The sequence below is a fragment of the Triticum urartu genome, chromosome 4A (assembly GCF_056163025.1).
Source record: "Triticum urartu cultivar PI428250 chromosome 4A, HENAU_Tu73, whole genome shotgun sequence".
Classification (NCBI taxonomy): Eukaryota; Viridiplantae; Streptophyta; class Magnoliopsida; order Poales; family Poaceae; genus Triticum; species Triticum urartu.
Window position 1 is genome coordinate 410,159,743 of NC_141876.1, and position 17,294 is coordinate 410,177,036.

Here is a 17,294-nt window from a genome sequence, read left to right on the forward strand (position 1 = left end):
GGGCTGGCCTGATGGCGGTGGCCGAGCGTGGGGCGGCTACTTTTGGGCCACGTCTGGCCGGTGGCGGACGTTGGGGAAGATTAGAGGAAATTATACAACTCAAAAAAAGAGGAGAGGAAATTATAATATTTCTTTTGCTTATAGTACAGTTTTTAGTATCTGTTCGAGCCGAGTCAGTTTCATACTACAAAAACAGTTTACAAGGAACCATAAATTGATTTTATAGTATCGCGATATGAGGGATCTGCTAGACAGATAAAAACATATTGTTGTTCCCATGTCTATTTGTGCACCCAACAAACGCAATGCTTCTACGTTAGCTCTCGGAAATCAGTATCATCCGTTTCAGAATCTTCATAAAATAAATCAGTCCCTGAATATGTACAGTTAACTCCTGTACGATTCTTTTCATATAAATTAACAACAAAAAATGCAGGCGGATGCACAGCATGGCTACAAGAAATCTATCCTTTGGATAGTTGACAGGGTAGCAAGCAACAAGAAGCATGCTCACTGCCGAAAGAATTGCTTTATATACACACAACAAAAAGAACCAAGGAAAAGGTGTAATTTCTTCAGAAAGAGAAAGGTGTAACTCTAGCCTACGCGAATGAACAAAGATCCCCTACTCCTAAGCTCGAGTGGATGTACTCATCTGGACTTCTGGATGATTAGCATCACGAGAATCTTGCGACTTCTCCATCTCTCTCGCAATCTGGATGTCATTGGGCATGAAATGTTCCCTGATGGCCTTTGCGGCAAAATGAGGGATCATTCCAACCACAATCACCGCAAGAAGCAACGCCCAGAACAATGCAGTTCCCATCACCTCGTAGATTGCCCTGTGGTTCAGTTAGAGAATCAGAAATCATGTGGGATACTGTTTCAAATTTGAAGAGCATGTAGGTTTCCTTTTTTTCCAATAGGCGAGCAAATAATAAGGATCAATAAGGACGAGTATGTACCAGAAACCGGGCAAGGTGGGTATGGAGTCTATGATGATGACGCAAATCCATGTCGCCACAATACTGCCCCATATTGCTGCATGAGTGATCCAAGTCCATCTGATGACATCCATGGCAAGGTGAATGTTGACAAGAATGACAACAGACAGTGTCCACAGGTCTCCCAGGCTAGCGCTGTCGATTGCGCTGTTCTTGTATGCGGCGTAAGGGATGAAGAAAACTGCGAGGCTCTGCCAAACGGAGTCCACCATGATGAAAATGAACAGTCTTAGGTTGTAACTCTCCTCGCGCTGCCCCGCACCGTAGAGTTGGGGATATTTCAGCAATGTCCTTCGACTCAGATCCTTGTCGAGAATGGCGACAATGACAGTCGGCGCAGAGGTATAGACCACAGAGTATAACACACTGCTCCACTCATTTATTGCTGTTGACAGGGTATAACCAGTGTAAAGTACATACCTGCAATGATTATCGTGGTTTAGGTATATTTCTAAGTGCAGATTGAACGAACCTGGTAATAAAGGAATGCACTTACCAGAAAAGCACAAAGACAAAAGTAGCATTTCTGTAAAAGTTGTATAGGATCATGTAGCTCATTCTCTGGTAGTTCCAGTGGCCATGAACTAACAACAGTGGGACCAAAAATCTAAATTGCCCCATGGCAAAATCTGAAGCCATCACAGCTTGCCTTCCTTCTTGACCACTGATGCCAATGCCAACATCGGCCATTTGGATCATGGATACATCATTTGCACCTGAAAAATGATACTTCTTCAGATTAATAACAAAAAACAAATAACTCAGAGAAAAAGATGAAAGTGCTGAACTAGTTTGAAACAAAAAATGTACCATCTCCAATAGCTAGAGTCATGTCACTTGTTCGCTTCTTTATTAAATCAACAATCCCAGCCTTCTGTAGAGGAGCCACTCGACAACATAGAACAACATCGCATGCTATCGCGACTTCAAAAAGCTGGAAAATTGACATTTCATGGGTTATTTATAAGAAAATGACTCTGTTTTTCCTTTTGCGGGAAAATCACTGCACTTATAGAGATGCTAGTGTGATTGCATACCTTCTCCTCCCGTTCTGTGTCAAAAATGTAGACGAGACTGTTACCGTCAATGATCAAAGCGAGGGGAACTCTAGATTGGGAGTCTGTAGACAGTGACCGGAGTTTGTTTACCATGGAGATTGCATCATCCAAACTTTTTCTGCACGACTCTCTTGAATTACTGTTGATCACAATCTGTGTCATGTCCCTTGTCAAAAGCTTGCAGGAATAGCCAATGGAGATGGCAGTTTCTTGTTTGTCACCTGTCAGAACCCAAACCTTAATCCCTGCTTCCCTTAGTTTTTCAATTGCTTCAGGAACTCCATCTTGCAGCTTGTCTTCGACACCGGAGGCTCCCAGCAGGCGCATGTTCCTTTCAATGTTGGCGGCCACACTGCGTAGGAGATTGCCTCTGCCTAATAATGCAGTGCTAGCCTTCTCGTAAGCCATTTGCCACTCCTGAAACTCTGACTGGCTAAGTTCCCGCACGCCGATGACGAGGGTTCGCAGGCCGACTGACGAATATGAATGGAGATGTTTCTCAGTTGCCTGGACAACATCTGGATTCAGTGTTTTGTCGATGATTCCAAACATGGAACTATCTGCACCTTTTACAAACAGCTTGATAGTCTTGTCCGGGCAGCCAATTATAACTGACATCCTCTTGCGGTCGCTGTCAAACTCATGAAGACCAAGGACGTCAAACCTGCAGAATAAGTCCGGTAAAGGCGATTAAATGTTTTGTGAAAGTTATTAGTAATGGCCAGATGCACAAAGGACTGAAGCAAAACGAAGCATATGTCGCGCATTCTGAATGTACGCAAAAACTAAGGAAACCTATTGCAGGCATTCTGAATGTACGTACGCAAAAACTAAGGAAACCTATTGCAGTCATCAACCAATGTTAGTTTAGGTGAAGCAATATCTGAAGTTCTGCGGTTGCCTTGCTGCTACCACAAATGGACTGAAGCACATGCCGTGCAGGCCCAGAAAAAGAGATGCAAGCAACGGCCACAAACCAACGAAACCTCCCCAACTAGTACGTACTAGAAGACACAAACTAACGGCAAACTGTATATCATGAAATGAAAGCAAAATTCCCATGGTCAATTTGTCCTTATTTCCCATGCAAATCTGTCATGAATGATGATGTATACCTCTGCTTCTGACCAAGGACGTCAATGACAATGTGCCCGGAGCTTCGCTCCACGAGCACAAAGCCATAGGCCGCGGCGGCAGAAACCAACGCCTGCTCGTCCGGCGACTCGCCTTGGTAGTCAATCACCTTCTTCTTTGGGTCAGGGCCATCATCAAGGATCAAAGGAACAATGGTGTTGCACGTTGCCAGGGCAAGAAAGAACTCGCCGGCGTTCATCCCTTGCTCTGTAGCACCCCCGTTCCTCACCAGCTCCATCACCTCTCTGTCGACCTTCACCGGCACCTTTGGCGCCCAAGCCGGCTCGCCCTCTGCCATGAATCAAAGGCCATCAAACCCCAGCCCAGACTCCTCCACTGGATAGAATTTACTGAGAATGAGAGAGAAGCTAGCCCTACCGACAGGTCGCTGCCGTGCGACGTCGCTGTAATCGACGCCGTCGATGCTCGCGCACCGGAACTCCATCTTGTTCTGCGTCAGCGTGCCGGTCTTATCGGAGAAGACGCACTTGACCTGCCCCAGGTCCTCGTTGATGTTGAGAGCCCTGCACTGGAACCTCGAGTCGGACGACGCGTCGTACAGCTTGGCGTCCCGGATCATGAAGTAGGCCTGACCGAGCCTCACCAGCTCCATGGAGATGTAGAGCGAGATGGGTATCATGATCTGGAACACGATGACCGCCATGAGGAAGTTGAAGACGATCTGCGCCGCGATGCCGTAGTAGTTGTAGTTCTCGTTGTCCTCCTTGCCGACCTTGAGGTAGTCCTTCTTATGGAAGAACTGCGCGAGCTCCAGGTCGGTCTGGTGGGTGCGCAGCCACACGCCCGAGAGCGTGGCCACGGCCGAGCAGAGCGCGATGAGGATGCCGGAGAGGAAGAGCGTCTCGCGGTTCATGTGCGTCTCCAGGCGGCTGCGCTTGGTCGGCGTGCCCGCGTTGTTCAGCATCGCCTTGGTCTCGCGCCCCGCGTAGACCACCACGCCCACGGCCCAGGACGTGTTCTTGAGGTCGCAGCCGCGCAGCACGATGTTGGACGGGCCCAGCGGTATCCGGCGGCCCTCCCCCTGGAGCTCCAGGTTGGCCTGGAAGCCGTAAATGTTACGGTTCGGGCGCTCGCACCTGACGACGGCGCCGGCGAGATGCTCGAGCGGCGTCGTCAGCGTCTCTTGCTTAGCGTAGCGAGTCTTTAGGTTGGACTCGCCGTCAAGGTTGAGCGTCTGCACGTAGGCTACGCCGGTGGTGTCGCTGGTGGCCAGGAGGACCATGTCCGCCGGGGGCGACTCGTTGGCACCGACCCGCACGACGTCGCCGACGCGGACGTGCTTCCACTCGGTGGGGACGAATTGGGCGGCCGCGCCGGGGGACAGGACAGCGGCGAGGCGGTTATTCTCGGCGCGGTCGGAGCGGTGGCGTCGCCAGTCCTCGTACGCGTCCTTGACGGCGGTCACCGCGAGGACGAAGGCGAGCGGCATGACGGAGGCCCCGCGGCCGAAGACCGCGAGCTGGGGGAGCTGGTTGAGCACGGCGATGACGAGGAAATAGACGTACGCGAGGCGGTGGAACTGCTCGAACAGGTTCCGCGGCAGGAAGGTGAGCGGCGAGTACTTGGCGGTGCGCACGGCGTTCCCGGCGAACTGGAGGCGCTCGTTGGTGCGCTCCGGGTCGCCCACATGCACCACCCGCGCGTCGTCGTCGCCCAGCTCCTTGTGCGACATGGACATGGACGACATGTGCCGGGACGATCCATGGTCCTCGGCCATGGCGCGCGCTGTCGCTGACCGGCCGGACCAGCCGCGTCAGTGGGAGAACCTCGAATCCCCGCCCATGGCGACGCTCGGCAAAGTCCGATTTTGAACGGGGCACAAGCTGGGTTTGGGTTCAAGAAACAAACAGAAACAGGGGAGGAAGGAAGGAAGCAGAGCAGTGGTTGGGTTGAAGTGGATGCGTGGGAGTAACCATGGCGAGTGTTGCATTAAAGATGGGCTGCTGCTGCTGCTGCAGAGGAATTTTTATTTCAGGGGGGAGACGGAGACGAAGCGGAAGCAAGCAGAGAAAAGATACGCGATCTTGCTGAGGGCTTGAAATGGCGCTTAAAATCTGGGAGAGGGGAGTTGGTGAGGACAAAAGCACCGTTTGGATGAGCGAGCGAGGGAGAGACCTGTAGGCTTTGGGTTTCGGGGCTGCTCCTCTTCATGTCTCATGACTCAAATAGTCTATCTTACAAGCAAGGGATTCAAGTCTAGAAATAAAGTCTGACAAGTAATCGGTATTAGTTAGTCAAGTCATCAAAGGCAAGTAGAAATTTGATTAGGATTTGAATTGGAGACGATGGAGAAGACAGAAGACAAGGGAATGAAGCCAACTATTTGAGCTGTTAATTTTGTTTATTTATAGGCGGCTTATAACTTAATAATGTGGTTTAATTAGTGCAGAAACAAAGGTGTCATACGTAGACAGACTCGGAGTAGCGCAGCCGGTAGCTTATAGCTGGTCAAGAAATGGTGGATAGAAACGGGCTCCGAAAGTGGGGAGACGGTGACGGCGACTCGCTAAACAAGCTTGTCATTTTCGCCGGGTTGGTACTTTGGGGTGCCGGCTTTCTTTCTTTCTGGCGGAGATGGCGAAGCTTCCAGACACGCCAAATGGATTGCAGATGGCTCGATCATCGATGACGCTTCTTCATTTCTTCGGTCATCCATGCTGTGCCGGCGACCCATGGATCCCTCTCCCTCCCAATTACAGGCGAACAGTTTGCAACCGTGTGCTGGGCGAAGCTTCGGTTTCTGTTGGAGTCCCCTCGGCCTTCATTTTTTGGGTGAGATTTAAGATTTAATATTCGTGTCCGGTAGGAGTATATTAAGCCCACGTAAACCAAGAGCGAAAGAAAAGTCATTTCATTTGCATTACTTGCACGGCAATCACGAAATACTAGCATCTCTGACTTGATGACTTTTCGCTACGCCAAGGCTGCTGCATTTTTTTCAGAGTTTAGTTTCGAATCAAGTCAACGCTCGCAATGGAATACTACATTAGATGAACAAGTGCCTTCATAATAAATAACCTAATTGTTGGACGCAATCATATTTTAGCCCGGAAGAATCTTGACAGAGGATAGCTCTGCTCTGCTTGCTTCAGGAGCAGAGCATGGAGATGGAGGCCATAAATCTTGGCAAGGCCGGCTTTCAACCTCCGCGCAATATGTAAGAGTTGACATCAAACCCTCGACTCAAAAGTCCCCGTAAACCACGGCATGTGCTTCGGTAAACATGGCGACCAGTCATCGGACGGACGGACGGACGGACTCTGTAAAGAATTCTAGAAAGAAACCCATGCGTGACGGTAGCGCTTGCGCCATCGTCCAATCCAGTGACCAAACCCACAAGCTACGTTTTTTTTTGTTTTTTTTTGCGGGGAACCCACAAGCTACGTTGCACTAAACTACGCTGCTCCTGCACCGGTCTTGGCTCTACCCGCATGTTCCTATTCGTCTCCAAGCTTCTAAATTCAGTGTCGTAATTTGCAGATGTTGGGATGTATCTATCTATCTATCCACCAGAGCCAGGCACAGAGGGAGGGAACTAATAACTGGTCAAAACATTTTAGGCCTTCTCACGAAAGCATAAAGTTTATCAGCTGATAAAAAAGGAAGGAGCTATGCCGTGCGCAGAGCATGGCAAAAACTGGAAAAGAGGTCCAACTAGGAGCATTGTCCACAAATTCAGAGCTCTCTCGTCGCGGTTCATGGATGGATTGATGGATGACCGACGATGTATGAAGAAGTGACCACGCCATATCGCTCGCACAGTGGATTTGACTAGGACAAAGAAAAGTATTCTATTTTATAATTGGATGTGATCTGTCCTTGGAAAGTAGAGTAGGCAGAGTACTGGTTCTTAGGAGCTCGCAGGAGAGGACAAAGTTGCTCTTTCCTTTTTTCCTTTGTATTTGCCCACTTTTATGCCCAACCTGACTGGATCAATTCTTGTAGTATATCTCTTCCAGATAATCAAGGAATTTCGAGTATTTTGAGGGTTGCATGCCTTTGACTACCAAGGAATTTCACTCTTCACGAGTAGGTATTTTGAGGGTGCATGCCTTTGACCAAACGAGTTTTGGCACAGTGATCATTTATGCGTGTTCTCATCAACTTAGTGGAGATGAGATTTCTTGTGTATGAAGGCCAGACAGTGACCGAAAAGGGGTTTATGGAATATTTTTCCCGTGTCTAGGTGTCTAAAGTTGACCATTTGAGATGGAGAAATACAAGACAGGCAGCCACGTGAATGGGATACGGATCCATTGGTATCGTGTAGGCTCCATCCCAGATTAGTTAGATCGACTCAACTCCGTTAAACAACGCCATGGCTGGGCTGCCGGACTAACGAACCATCCATGCGCCAGGCACTCCCATTAGAGTAGCCCATTTACATTGACATTTTTGTCTACCTATATTATAAAGAAAAGATAGTACATAAACAAACTACTACCGGTTTATTAAGTCATCGCATATTTTGGACCGAGACGAAGGTATTAAGGGCTTCTTTGATTGAAAGGAATTTTATAAGATTTATTCATGATTGAAATCCTTAGGATGAGTTAAAAAAAATTAGTATTCCACACATATGAAGAATGGGAGCGGACTCTCGTGCAAAAGTCTGTGTCATGCCATGCGCAAACAAGTAAAAGTAGTATTCCACACATGAGATAGGAGGTTCATTGATACAAACAAGTAAAAGTATTCCGCATGCACACGAGTTAGAAGGTTCATTGATAATCACGTATGGAGCAGACTCGCGCACGGTTGCACTAGGATCCCATTTTCCATCCCGTCCATAACCATGAGCGCGGAAAAAGCTCCCACGGCAGCGGTAAATCCATGGCACGGAGACCCTTTTGACGCACTAGTTGAGCAGAGGGGAGGGTAGCGTGCGATGGTGGTACCGTGGCAGTCATTCTCGAGGCGTCGCGATCGTCTCACGTCGCCGTGCACGGCCGGCTAGGCTAGGCCAGGGGTAGGGTCATCAAGATGGCTCGCATGCGATGGGGCCCGACATATGGCACCCGGCCGCGCACGTCCACGTCCGCGCAGGCCGCTGCGCAGGTGGGCCGACCAGACTAGGCGCCGCCCAGGACGATGGAAGTCTAGTTTGGAAGCCTCGTAGGCGCCGCCGGGTTTGGCCTCTTTGGGCCAGGCACGGGCCCACGTGCCTTGGGCAGCACGGGACGAGTGCCGCCGCGCACCACCCAATTCGCACGCTCTGGGGCTAAAACCCCCTCAAAAAAGGGTAAAACCCCCTCAAAAAACCCAAAGAAGGGTAAAGAGTGAGTAACATCCTTGTGCTTAATTTTGACCTTCTGGGAGCTGTGGGACAATCCTGCAAACCATATGGGAAGGTCCAAGTCCAACACAGCACGGAACACATGTGAAATGCCACACCAGTCCGGCGTGTTTTGTGCGCTCGGGCGCACACCCAGTATGGAGTTTCTCTCGACTTAATTCTTCTTCCCTCCATTAATTGACACGTACGAGTACACGTCCATGTCGGATAGTACTAGTCTCTCGGCTTCTAGACGGGGTTGCATTTGCATTCATCATATTCCCGCACACAATCGGGAATTGATCGTTGCAGTTGGTCTACTGCGAGACCTGTCACATCCAACCATCGCATAATTTTCCCCGCCAAGAATAGTCAGCATGCCTGCAGCTCTGATTGCCCCTACGTGTGGTACATGCAAATACTAGCTTCCTACGTCAAAGCCTCGTGGCATGATCGTTTGCTATAAGAAGATTGTAAAAGAAATAAAATTCAGGTAAATTGGTCACAATTCTACGCCACGCCTCTGATTGGAAACGCGGATGGATATTCATCTTGGAAACTTCTTATATCGCTTTCATGGTTGCCACTAGACACCAGCATCGCAGTTGGTCAGAGAGGCTAGAAGGTCTCGACTTTGAATATTCTGTTTGCCACGTAGGCACGGGAAACTAGGATTTAGTAGATGTTGCTGATCGTCTGGAACAAGTTGATGGTTTTGGATAGCCAAATAACTAAGGGCATCTCCAGCCGCGCCCCCAACAAAACCCCTCAGGCGTGTTTTTGTCCGTCAGCGTCAAAAAATCGACCCAGTCACGTCGTCAAGAGCCCAGTTTCCGCCGGCTCGGGCCGAAATTGGCGCCGGCGGACCCAACCCGAACCCGGTGCGCTGGGGTCGCTCGGGGGCGCCGGGCGAATCGTTTTTGGCGCGAAAAGCCGCGGGCCCGCCGCGTCAGCGACTCTACTCTCTTCTCGCACCTTCGTCGTCCTCATCGCCTCGTTTCCCGTGGCGAATCAATGCTAAAGCTGCCCCGCGCTGCCGCGTCGGTCAGCCTCCATTGGTGCCTCACGGGCGGCGCAGTGAAGGCTGGGCGACGCGTCCCTCGGCCGCCACGCAATCACGCCACGCGTAACGCGCCGGCCAAGCCTACCACGCGGCGTCTCCGTCTATAAAAGCCGACTGCAAGCGCGCCGGAGAGACTCACCCCGATCATCCACCGATGACGCGCTCATTTCTCCCCCTTTCCTCCTCTCGCCGTCACCAGTTGAGAAAGCATGGCCGAGCGTTTCCCAGGCGACGGCGCGGCGGCGAACGGATTCGGGCGTCGTCATCTGCACGAGGACGAGGCTCGCCTCCTTTTTAAGGCCGAGTACCCGGTCCCGCCGGACATGCGGGTGCTCGGGGCGTGGAGGATCAGCGCCGGCGGCGTGCCGGTGCCCCCGGTACCCACCGGCGCGGCGCGGCGTGCGGAGATCGCACGCATCCGCTCGTCCCTGCCGCGTGCGGCGAGGGAGGGGCCCCGGTACGTCCCCGACAGCCCAATCTGGGAGCCATACTTCCGCCGCCGGCACAGCGAGCAACTCGAGGCCACCAACAGCGTCGTGCCCTCCGGCAGGTTCAACGCCGCCGGCCGGCGTCGGTGGTGGGGCGTGCCCGGGCGCACGTTGGAGTCCGTCCTCGAGTACATCGAGGGCGGCAACACGCCGCGCCTCGAGTACCCCGCTCCCCCGTGCTCCTCACGCCGCCACCGGGGAATCTCCTGGACGCCGAGGCGCATGGAGACCGGGGTGTCCTCCTCCTCGTCCGGCGGCTCTCCCTGCCTCCACCTCCGCCCCGTCAAGCCGGAGCCCCAGGACACGCCTGTCAGCGCGCGTACCCGCAACTCCGGCGGCTCTCCCTGCCTCCACCTCCGCCCCGTCAAGCCGGAGCCCCAGGACACGCCTGTCAGCGCGCGCACCCGCAGCTCCGGCGCCCTCGTCGAGCCCAAGGTGGAGTCCAGCCTCCCCCAGGAGTACGAGGAGATAGCCCGGCGCGGCTTCTCCGACGAGGACGCCATGCGGTGGTCGCGCGACGACTACCTGCGCGAGGAGATGATCCGGCAGCACCGGGCCCTGGAGGAGATCACCGCCCGCAAACGTGGGCGCGAGGACGAGGACGGTGTCGTCGTCCTCGATAGCGACGACGACGCCCCCGGACCGTCTAACCCGCCGCGCCAACCGGGGGAGGGATGCAGCAGGGACGGCGGAGGCGTAGGCGGAGGCGACGACGACGGTGACTACACGCGGTTCTACAGCCTTCTTGGCATGTAGAACCGCGTGGGCGAGCGACGAGGCGGGCGGTGAGGGAGACGGCGGGGGTAGCCCGCGATAGTTTTTTTCTTTTTTTGTAAAATATGTTTAAATTTAAACGAACTCGCCCGTGTTTGCGCCGAATTTGAACATTTTAAAAACCCGTGGGGGGCACGACTGGGGGGCATCACGCCCCCAGTGCGCGGTTTAGCACGGGTGCGCCCCCAGGGGGCGATTTTTTGCCCCTCCTGGGGGGCCAACGGCTGGAGATGCCCTAAGCCGGTGGTCCAGTCATGCCTGGAAAAATGGTTCAGACCAAGGATTGCATTCCCTGACGGCAACTACTAGGTCATCACAAATTCAACTTACGGAACTCCCTAATATAAGAAGGGTGATGCACTCTGGCAGAAGTGTGATGCACGAGAGGGAGGAGAAGGAGGAGGAAGAAGAGAGTTGATGCTAACGTGTTGGCCCCATCTGTCATAACAGTCTACTTAGAGCATCTACAGTCGGGTGCCTTAAACCGGGCTCAAACGACTGGAATGCCCGCCTGATCATGAAAATCTGACCCAGATGAACGCCTCAAACGGGTCTTAGACGCCTGGGCTAACCAGCACCCCTCATATCCAGCCTAAATATGGAGCTGATATGGGGGCGTCCGGGCGTGCCCGCCACTCGGACTGACGGTGGGGTCCAACGCGGAATCGCCTGGAATCCCGGCGGTCCAAAACTTGTCTCCTCCATCAGACCGATGTCGTCGCGTGGCGCCGCTCCGCCAGGCCGCGTAGTACCTAGCCGGCTATTTAAGTCGACCATCGGCATCGAAATCCTATCATCCACATTTTCCTCCGCCTGTCCGCGGTCGCCGCCACTTTTCACTCCCTGTTCGCCTAGTAGTCATGCCCCCATGCCGCCGAGTGAGGAGCCACCCATGTCTAACGCTGGAGCGCCGGCTGGAGCCCCTTGAGCAGATCCGGGCAAGGTGTGAAGCTTGGATCGCCGCGCGGCTACCTCCGGATGCAGTGGATCCGGAGGAGGAGTTGGGGGTGGCAGGAGAAGGAGGCCGAAAAGGAGGAGGAGGAGGATGAGCCGGAGAAGGAGGAGGAGGAGGAGGACGACGAAGACGAGGAGGAGGTTGAGAAGGAGGAGGATGAGCTGGATAAGGAGGAGGAGGATGTGGGGGACGCTGGCGACGTGAATCTGCGGGCGGAGCAGCAGGCCATCCTAGATTCCCTTCGCTCGGAGTCGGCTGCAGAGGCCAGCCGTCATCGTTGGCAGAAGATGGAGGCCGCGGAGAAGTCGGAGATGCTCGCCTACATGGATGAGGTCGAGCAGGAGGAGGATGAGCCAAAGCCCTCCTATGCGCCTAGCACCAACGTCGTGGACATCTTCAACGACGAACATTAGCTAAGATAGTACGTATGATTTCTTTTGCATGCTTTATATGAATGTAAGGGTTAAAATATGAAAGATTCGGATGCAAAATGGCTAATTTGAGGGGCCGGATTTGCAAAGTCCAGCTATAGATACTTTTACTGATCAAAATAAAAAAAGTTGACTTTCTTGCCACGTCAGTTCTGGTGGATGGGTCCTGCCTGTTATAAACGTGTCTAAATCGTTCAAACCGATCACTATTTAAAAATGGTAGTTTTTGCAAAAACTAGCTTTATCTATTTATTTTTTGTTGCCGTTTTGAAAGTGATAATTCTGTGGGATCGGAACCTGGAATGTTGTAATTTTTTGTTAAATACTCAATATACTCTCGATTGAAAGCTTGAGCAGGCTAGGATTAAAGACTCCACTACAAATCTGCCATCAGAGTTTTTACCATGGAAAATCAAACATTTTTAATGACAAATGGTGTTCTTTGAGAATGGCAAGTTTACCTGGCAAACATGACAAATCCATCTCGGTTCAATTATATTGTCCGAAAATTATTATGCTTGCAAACTAAATTTGTCATCATCATGACAATAAATTGTCATGAAAAACATCAGATTTGACATGCCTGAAAAACATCAGATTTGACATGCCTGAAATAGTACCGGGTCCAACGAGCAGCCACACCTGCCCTGTGGCTTGCACGGAAGTGGAGCAGTTGACGGTTTCGCTTTGTGCGCCCAGATGGTCGGAGCGACGTAGGAGTATCACATTAGCCGCCGGACCCAGGATTTCGTGACACCAACTGGACACATTAGTTTTCCCCTTGTCTCACTAACGTCTCTCCTCCTACTCCTATATGACGTCTGCCTATGGAAATGTCAATGTCGATCGCATCACAACCTCGCATATTTATCGTTATGGCAACAAACAAACAAACAAACAGAAATTTCACCCACGAACAATGCAGTCAAATCCTAACAGAAAACAAATCAATTTCACCAACGTCAAACGCCGGCAATGCTATGAGAAGCAAATATTTTTTTGCAGTAGACGGGCGGGGTGTTGAGCTCGTACCTTTGCCTGGCGCCGAACACGTCGACGACGATGTGGCCGGAGGTGCGCTCGACGAGCTTGTGCCCGTACGCCGCGGCGGCGTACACCAGCGCCTGCTCGTCGGGGGACTCGCCCTGGTACTCCACCAGCTTCGCCGCCGGGTTCGCCGTGTCCTCGACGATGGGCACGATGGTGTTGCAGGTCGCCAGCGCAAGGAACAGGTCGCGGGCGCGGCTGGCCTTGGCGCCCGTCCCGTCCTTGAGCAGCGCCGTCAGCTTCGGGTCCGTATTCACCGCCGTCTTGGGTCTCAGAACCACGCCGTCAGCTGCACCCAAACAGAATGTCCCGCCAAACATGGACCAGATCAGATTCGTTTCTCCTCGTGATTGGATGTTGAATTTTACTTACTAGAAAAATAACTGGGGTGTCAAACGAAGGTGTGCTGTAACATTAGTGTGTCGTGTCGGGCTCCCACCCAGGAAAATGGATGGTGAGGATTCATCGTTATCGATACACCCAGTCAGTCTCAAATTGAAATCCGAAAGAATGTTGGTTGTTGACGTCCGGTAATTCTATGCTTATTGGGCCAGATGACGGTCAACCCTGATCAGTGACCCGAGGTTGTATCATTCCCTAGAAGGCTGGTTGTAATGGAGCATATGATACTAGTATATGATACTACCTTCACAATGCATAACACTTCCTCCGTTCATAGATATAAGTTTTTTTTAGAGATTCAAATGGACTACCACATACGGATGTATATAGATATATTTTATAGTATAGATTCACTTATTTTGTTTCGCTTGCAGTCACTTGTTAAAATCTCTAGAAAGACCTACATTTAGGAACCGAGGGAGTATTATAAGTTGGTATCTTAGATTGCCTTATTAATTGTCATGCATGACATAAAGTAGTAGTACAACATTTAATATGATATGGTATCATGATATGAATCACACCCGCTCTTTTTCTCATTTAATTGTGTGTCGCATCATACTCCCTCCGGTCCTTTTTACTCTGCATATTAGAATTCTCTGAAGTCAAACTTCACAAAGTTTGATTGCATTTATATGAAAAAATATCAACATCTGCCATGCTAAAGTTATATAATATGAAACTTTAAGTCATGACACATCTAGTGGTATTCATTTTAGATTGTGAATGTTGACATTTTTTTCTACAAAGCTGGTCAAACTTTACGAGACTTGACTTCAATCAAATCTTATATGCGAATAAAAAAAACCCGGAGAAAATACAAAAAGTCTAATTGGCATGCATAATACCGCTTATTGCTACTCTCGTTACGACCAGCCGAAGAGTCAAATGTTTTGCAACACAAGCTACTACAGGATTTTCAGGTCCCGGTAGATTAAATGTTTTGCATAGTGGAACATCTCGCTTTTGCCTTTTGGGCTTAAAAAGGGGGAGGAAAGTTCATTCAGAAGTTTGACTCGATCAGTGGCATTACTAATCAGTAATGAACAGTACCATTGCACGTACTTGTCATGTAACCATGAAAAGATGTTCTTTCTTTTCACCGGTTATCTAACTATCGAAATGTGTCAGTGCTTGTATCTTGCGTGTTTGCAGAACTCGCGTGCTCGTTTCTGGTTCGGCGTGTGGATGCAGAAACTTCAAATTCTGCATACGTGTACCCGAAATAACCATGGCGATCGTCCTAGCACGCAACACACTGGCGAGTGACATGTCTTCTAGTAGTATTAGTTTTCTTACGGTCAGATAATGCCAACGCCGCCGCTCAAAATCGGTGATTAGTCAACCAAGCTTACCGCTGGTGAAAATTTCAACCAAAACAAACATTTGCTTACCTTGCACGGCATGTCCGTCCTCCTCGCCGCCGTCGGTCTCGCTGAAGTCGCGGCCTTGCACGCTGGCGCAGCGGAACTCCATCCGATTCTGCGTGAGCGTGCCGGTCTTGTCGGAGAAGACGTACTTGATCTGCCCGAGGTCCTCGTTGATGTTGAGCGCCCGGCATTGGAACCTGGCCTGGCTCTTTTCGTCGAACATGTGCTCGTCCTGCACCATGAAGTATGCCTGCCCCACCCTGATGAGCTCCATGGAGATGATGAGCGCGATGGGGATCATCACCTGGAACTGTATCACCGCCGACATGAACGTGAACACCACCTGCACGCCCGTGCCGTACCAGTTGTACCTCCCGTGGCCGTGCTCAGCAGCCCCAGAGTAGTCGTATTTGTGGAAAAAGGGGATGATGCCGAGCCGGTCCACATGGTCACCCATCCAGATGCCGGTGAGGAGAGACACCACCGAGCAGAGAACGACCAGAGCCACGGCCAGCGCGATGATTTCGCGGTTCATGTGCGTCTCGAGGCGGCTGCGCTTGGATGGCGCACCCGAGCTGTTGAGCACCACCTTGGTGTCCCGGCCGGTGTACACCGCCACTCCGATGGCCCAGACCGTATTCTTGAGCTCGCAGCCACGGAGCATGACGTTGGAGGCGCCGAGGGAGATGGCGCGGCGGCCGTTGAGGTCCACGGTGGCGAGGAAGCCGTAGATGTTGCGGTTGGGTTTCTCGCACTTGATGACACCGGCGAGCGCCTCCGGCGGCGTGGACATGGTTTCCTGCTTGGCGTAGCGCGTCTTGAGGTTGGACTCGCCGTCGAGGTTGATGGTCTGGATGTAGGCCACGCCGGTGGGGTCGCTCGTGGACACAAGCACCATGTCGCACGGCAGCGTCTCGTTAGCCACGAGACGCACCACGTCGCCGACCTGAATGTCCTTCCAGCGCTTCGGCCGGAACACGCCGTCCGCGAGCACAGACGCCGTGCGGTTGTTCTCGTTCTTGTCTGACCGGTGGCGCCTCCAGTCCTCGTACGCGTCCTTGACTGCCGTGACGCCGAGCACGAAGGCCAGCGGCAGAACGCCCGCTTCCTTGGAGAGCACGAGGAGTTGCGGCACGAAGTTGAGCACCGCCAGGACGAGGAAGTAGATGTAGGCCACCCTGTGGAACTGCTCGTAGAGGTTGCGCGGGATGAAGGTGAGGACGGAGTACTTGGAGGTGTGGATGGAGTTGTCCGGGAACATGGCCGGCGGCGCGTTGGTGCGCGGCGCGTCGTTGATGTAGACGAACCGGGCGTCCTCGTCGCGGAGGTCCCGCTGCGAGCCGGCGCGCTCGGACGCGGATCGCCTGGTGGACGACCGCGAGACGCTGGACGGCCTGGACCGGGCGGTCCGGAAGCTGTCGAAGGACGGCGAGGTGGATTCCGGCTTGGAGGGCGACCGGAAGTCGGCCGCGAAGGTGACGGACGAGGTGTCTGGCGCGGACCGCAGCGAGCGCGATACGGACGGCGAGTGCTTCAGTATCGGCGACGGCACCGGGTCCGGCATCCTGGCGGGCGGGTCCATATCTGCTCCGGTCGCTTGCTGCGGCCGTTGCAATTGCAACGGATGTGGTGGCGGCAATTGCCCTTGCGGCCGCATGCTGGTGTACGTAGCACGTGGAAGAGTACGTAGTACTAACTAATACTATGTTCAGATTGGATTTAGCCAAGCGAGGAACAAGAAGGGATGATTACTTGATTTGTCTGCACTGGAGTTAACGAGATCGGCCAAAGGTTTTGGAGGGATCGCTTGGTCGTTTGCGCGAGACAGGCGGGGAGTTCGAAGGGTCTGCAGACTCCAGCTGTGTTATCAATTCGCGGGGAAGGAGAGGAGAAGCTTTGCTGCGAGTGCGAGTGCGACGGCCAACTCTCTTCCAGATGGAAAATGGTCAGGGACAGCAGATGGAAATTAGTCAGGGACGGCGGGTGCTCAAATTGGACCGGAAGGCGTCAGGCGCTGATGCGCATGGACCGAGTCCAGGGGGTTTGTGGGCCCCGGATTTTGCTACCTTAGGCTTTTTTTAAAGTAACTTTTTCTTTTTTTTTTCTTAGAAGTATTTATTAGCTTGTTGACTTAATTTTTATCGGGGAGCGCTATATGATGGTAGCATCCAAAAATAAGACTCGCATGAGAACTTGGGCTCTCTCATGACTAAAAGTAGTGGGACTAAAACTTGCTAGCCTCACCCATGCTTGGATCCAAATACTAAAGAGA

The 17,294-nt window shown here is 52.2% G+C and overlaps 1 protein-coding gene across 2 annotated transcripts; it reads right to left on the reverse strand.

Moving 5' to 3' along the window:
• Positions 1-339: 339 nt before the first annotated feature.
• Positions 340-16,941, reverse strand: ALA1 (aminophospholipid ATPase 1). 2 transcript variants are annotated; one of them, XM_048715040.2, is made up of 7 exons: positions 15,047-16,941; positions 13,236-13,539; positions 2,042-2,726; positions 1,815-1,938; positions 1,501-1,720; positions 966-1,424; positions 340-842 (listed from the first exon to the last, which is right to left on the reverse strand). In XM_048715040.2, exons 1-7 carry the CDS (start codon positions 16,677-16,679, stop codon positions 632-634), a joined length of 3,636 nt encoding a protein of 1,211 aa, XP_048570997.2. In that variant the 5' UTR covers positions 16,680-16,941; the 3' UTR covers positions 340-631. The 2 variants fall into 2 exon arrangements, with proteins under 2 accessions (XP_048570997.2, XP_048570998.1); XM_048715041.2 differs by lacking the exons at positions 13,236-13,539; positions 15,047-16,941 and adding exons at positions 3,178-3,487; positions 3,575-5,335.
• Between the last annotated feature and the right edge of the window lie 353 nt (positions 16,942-17,294).

What these genes read in the sequence shown, in the direction of transcription:
- ALA1 (XM_048715040.2), bottom strand. Translation starts at nt 16,679, where the DNA reads ATGCGGCCGCAAGGGCAATTGCCGCCACCACATCCGTTGCAATTGCAA. An exon ending in GTGTTCGGCGCCAGGCAAAG is followed by an intron (nt 2,727 to 13,235) that starts GTACGAGCTCAA and finishes CTTATTCTGCAG; the next exon opens with GTTTGACGTCCTTGGTCTTC. An exon ending in ACACAGAACGGGAGGAGAAG is followed by an intron (nt 1,939 to 2,041) that starts GTATGCAATCAC and finishes TCAATTTTCCAG; the next exon opens with CTTTTTGAAGTCGCGATAGC.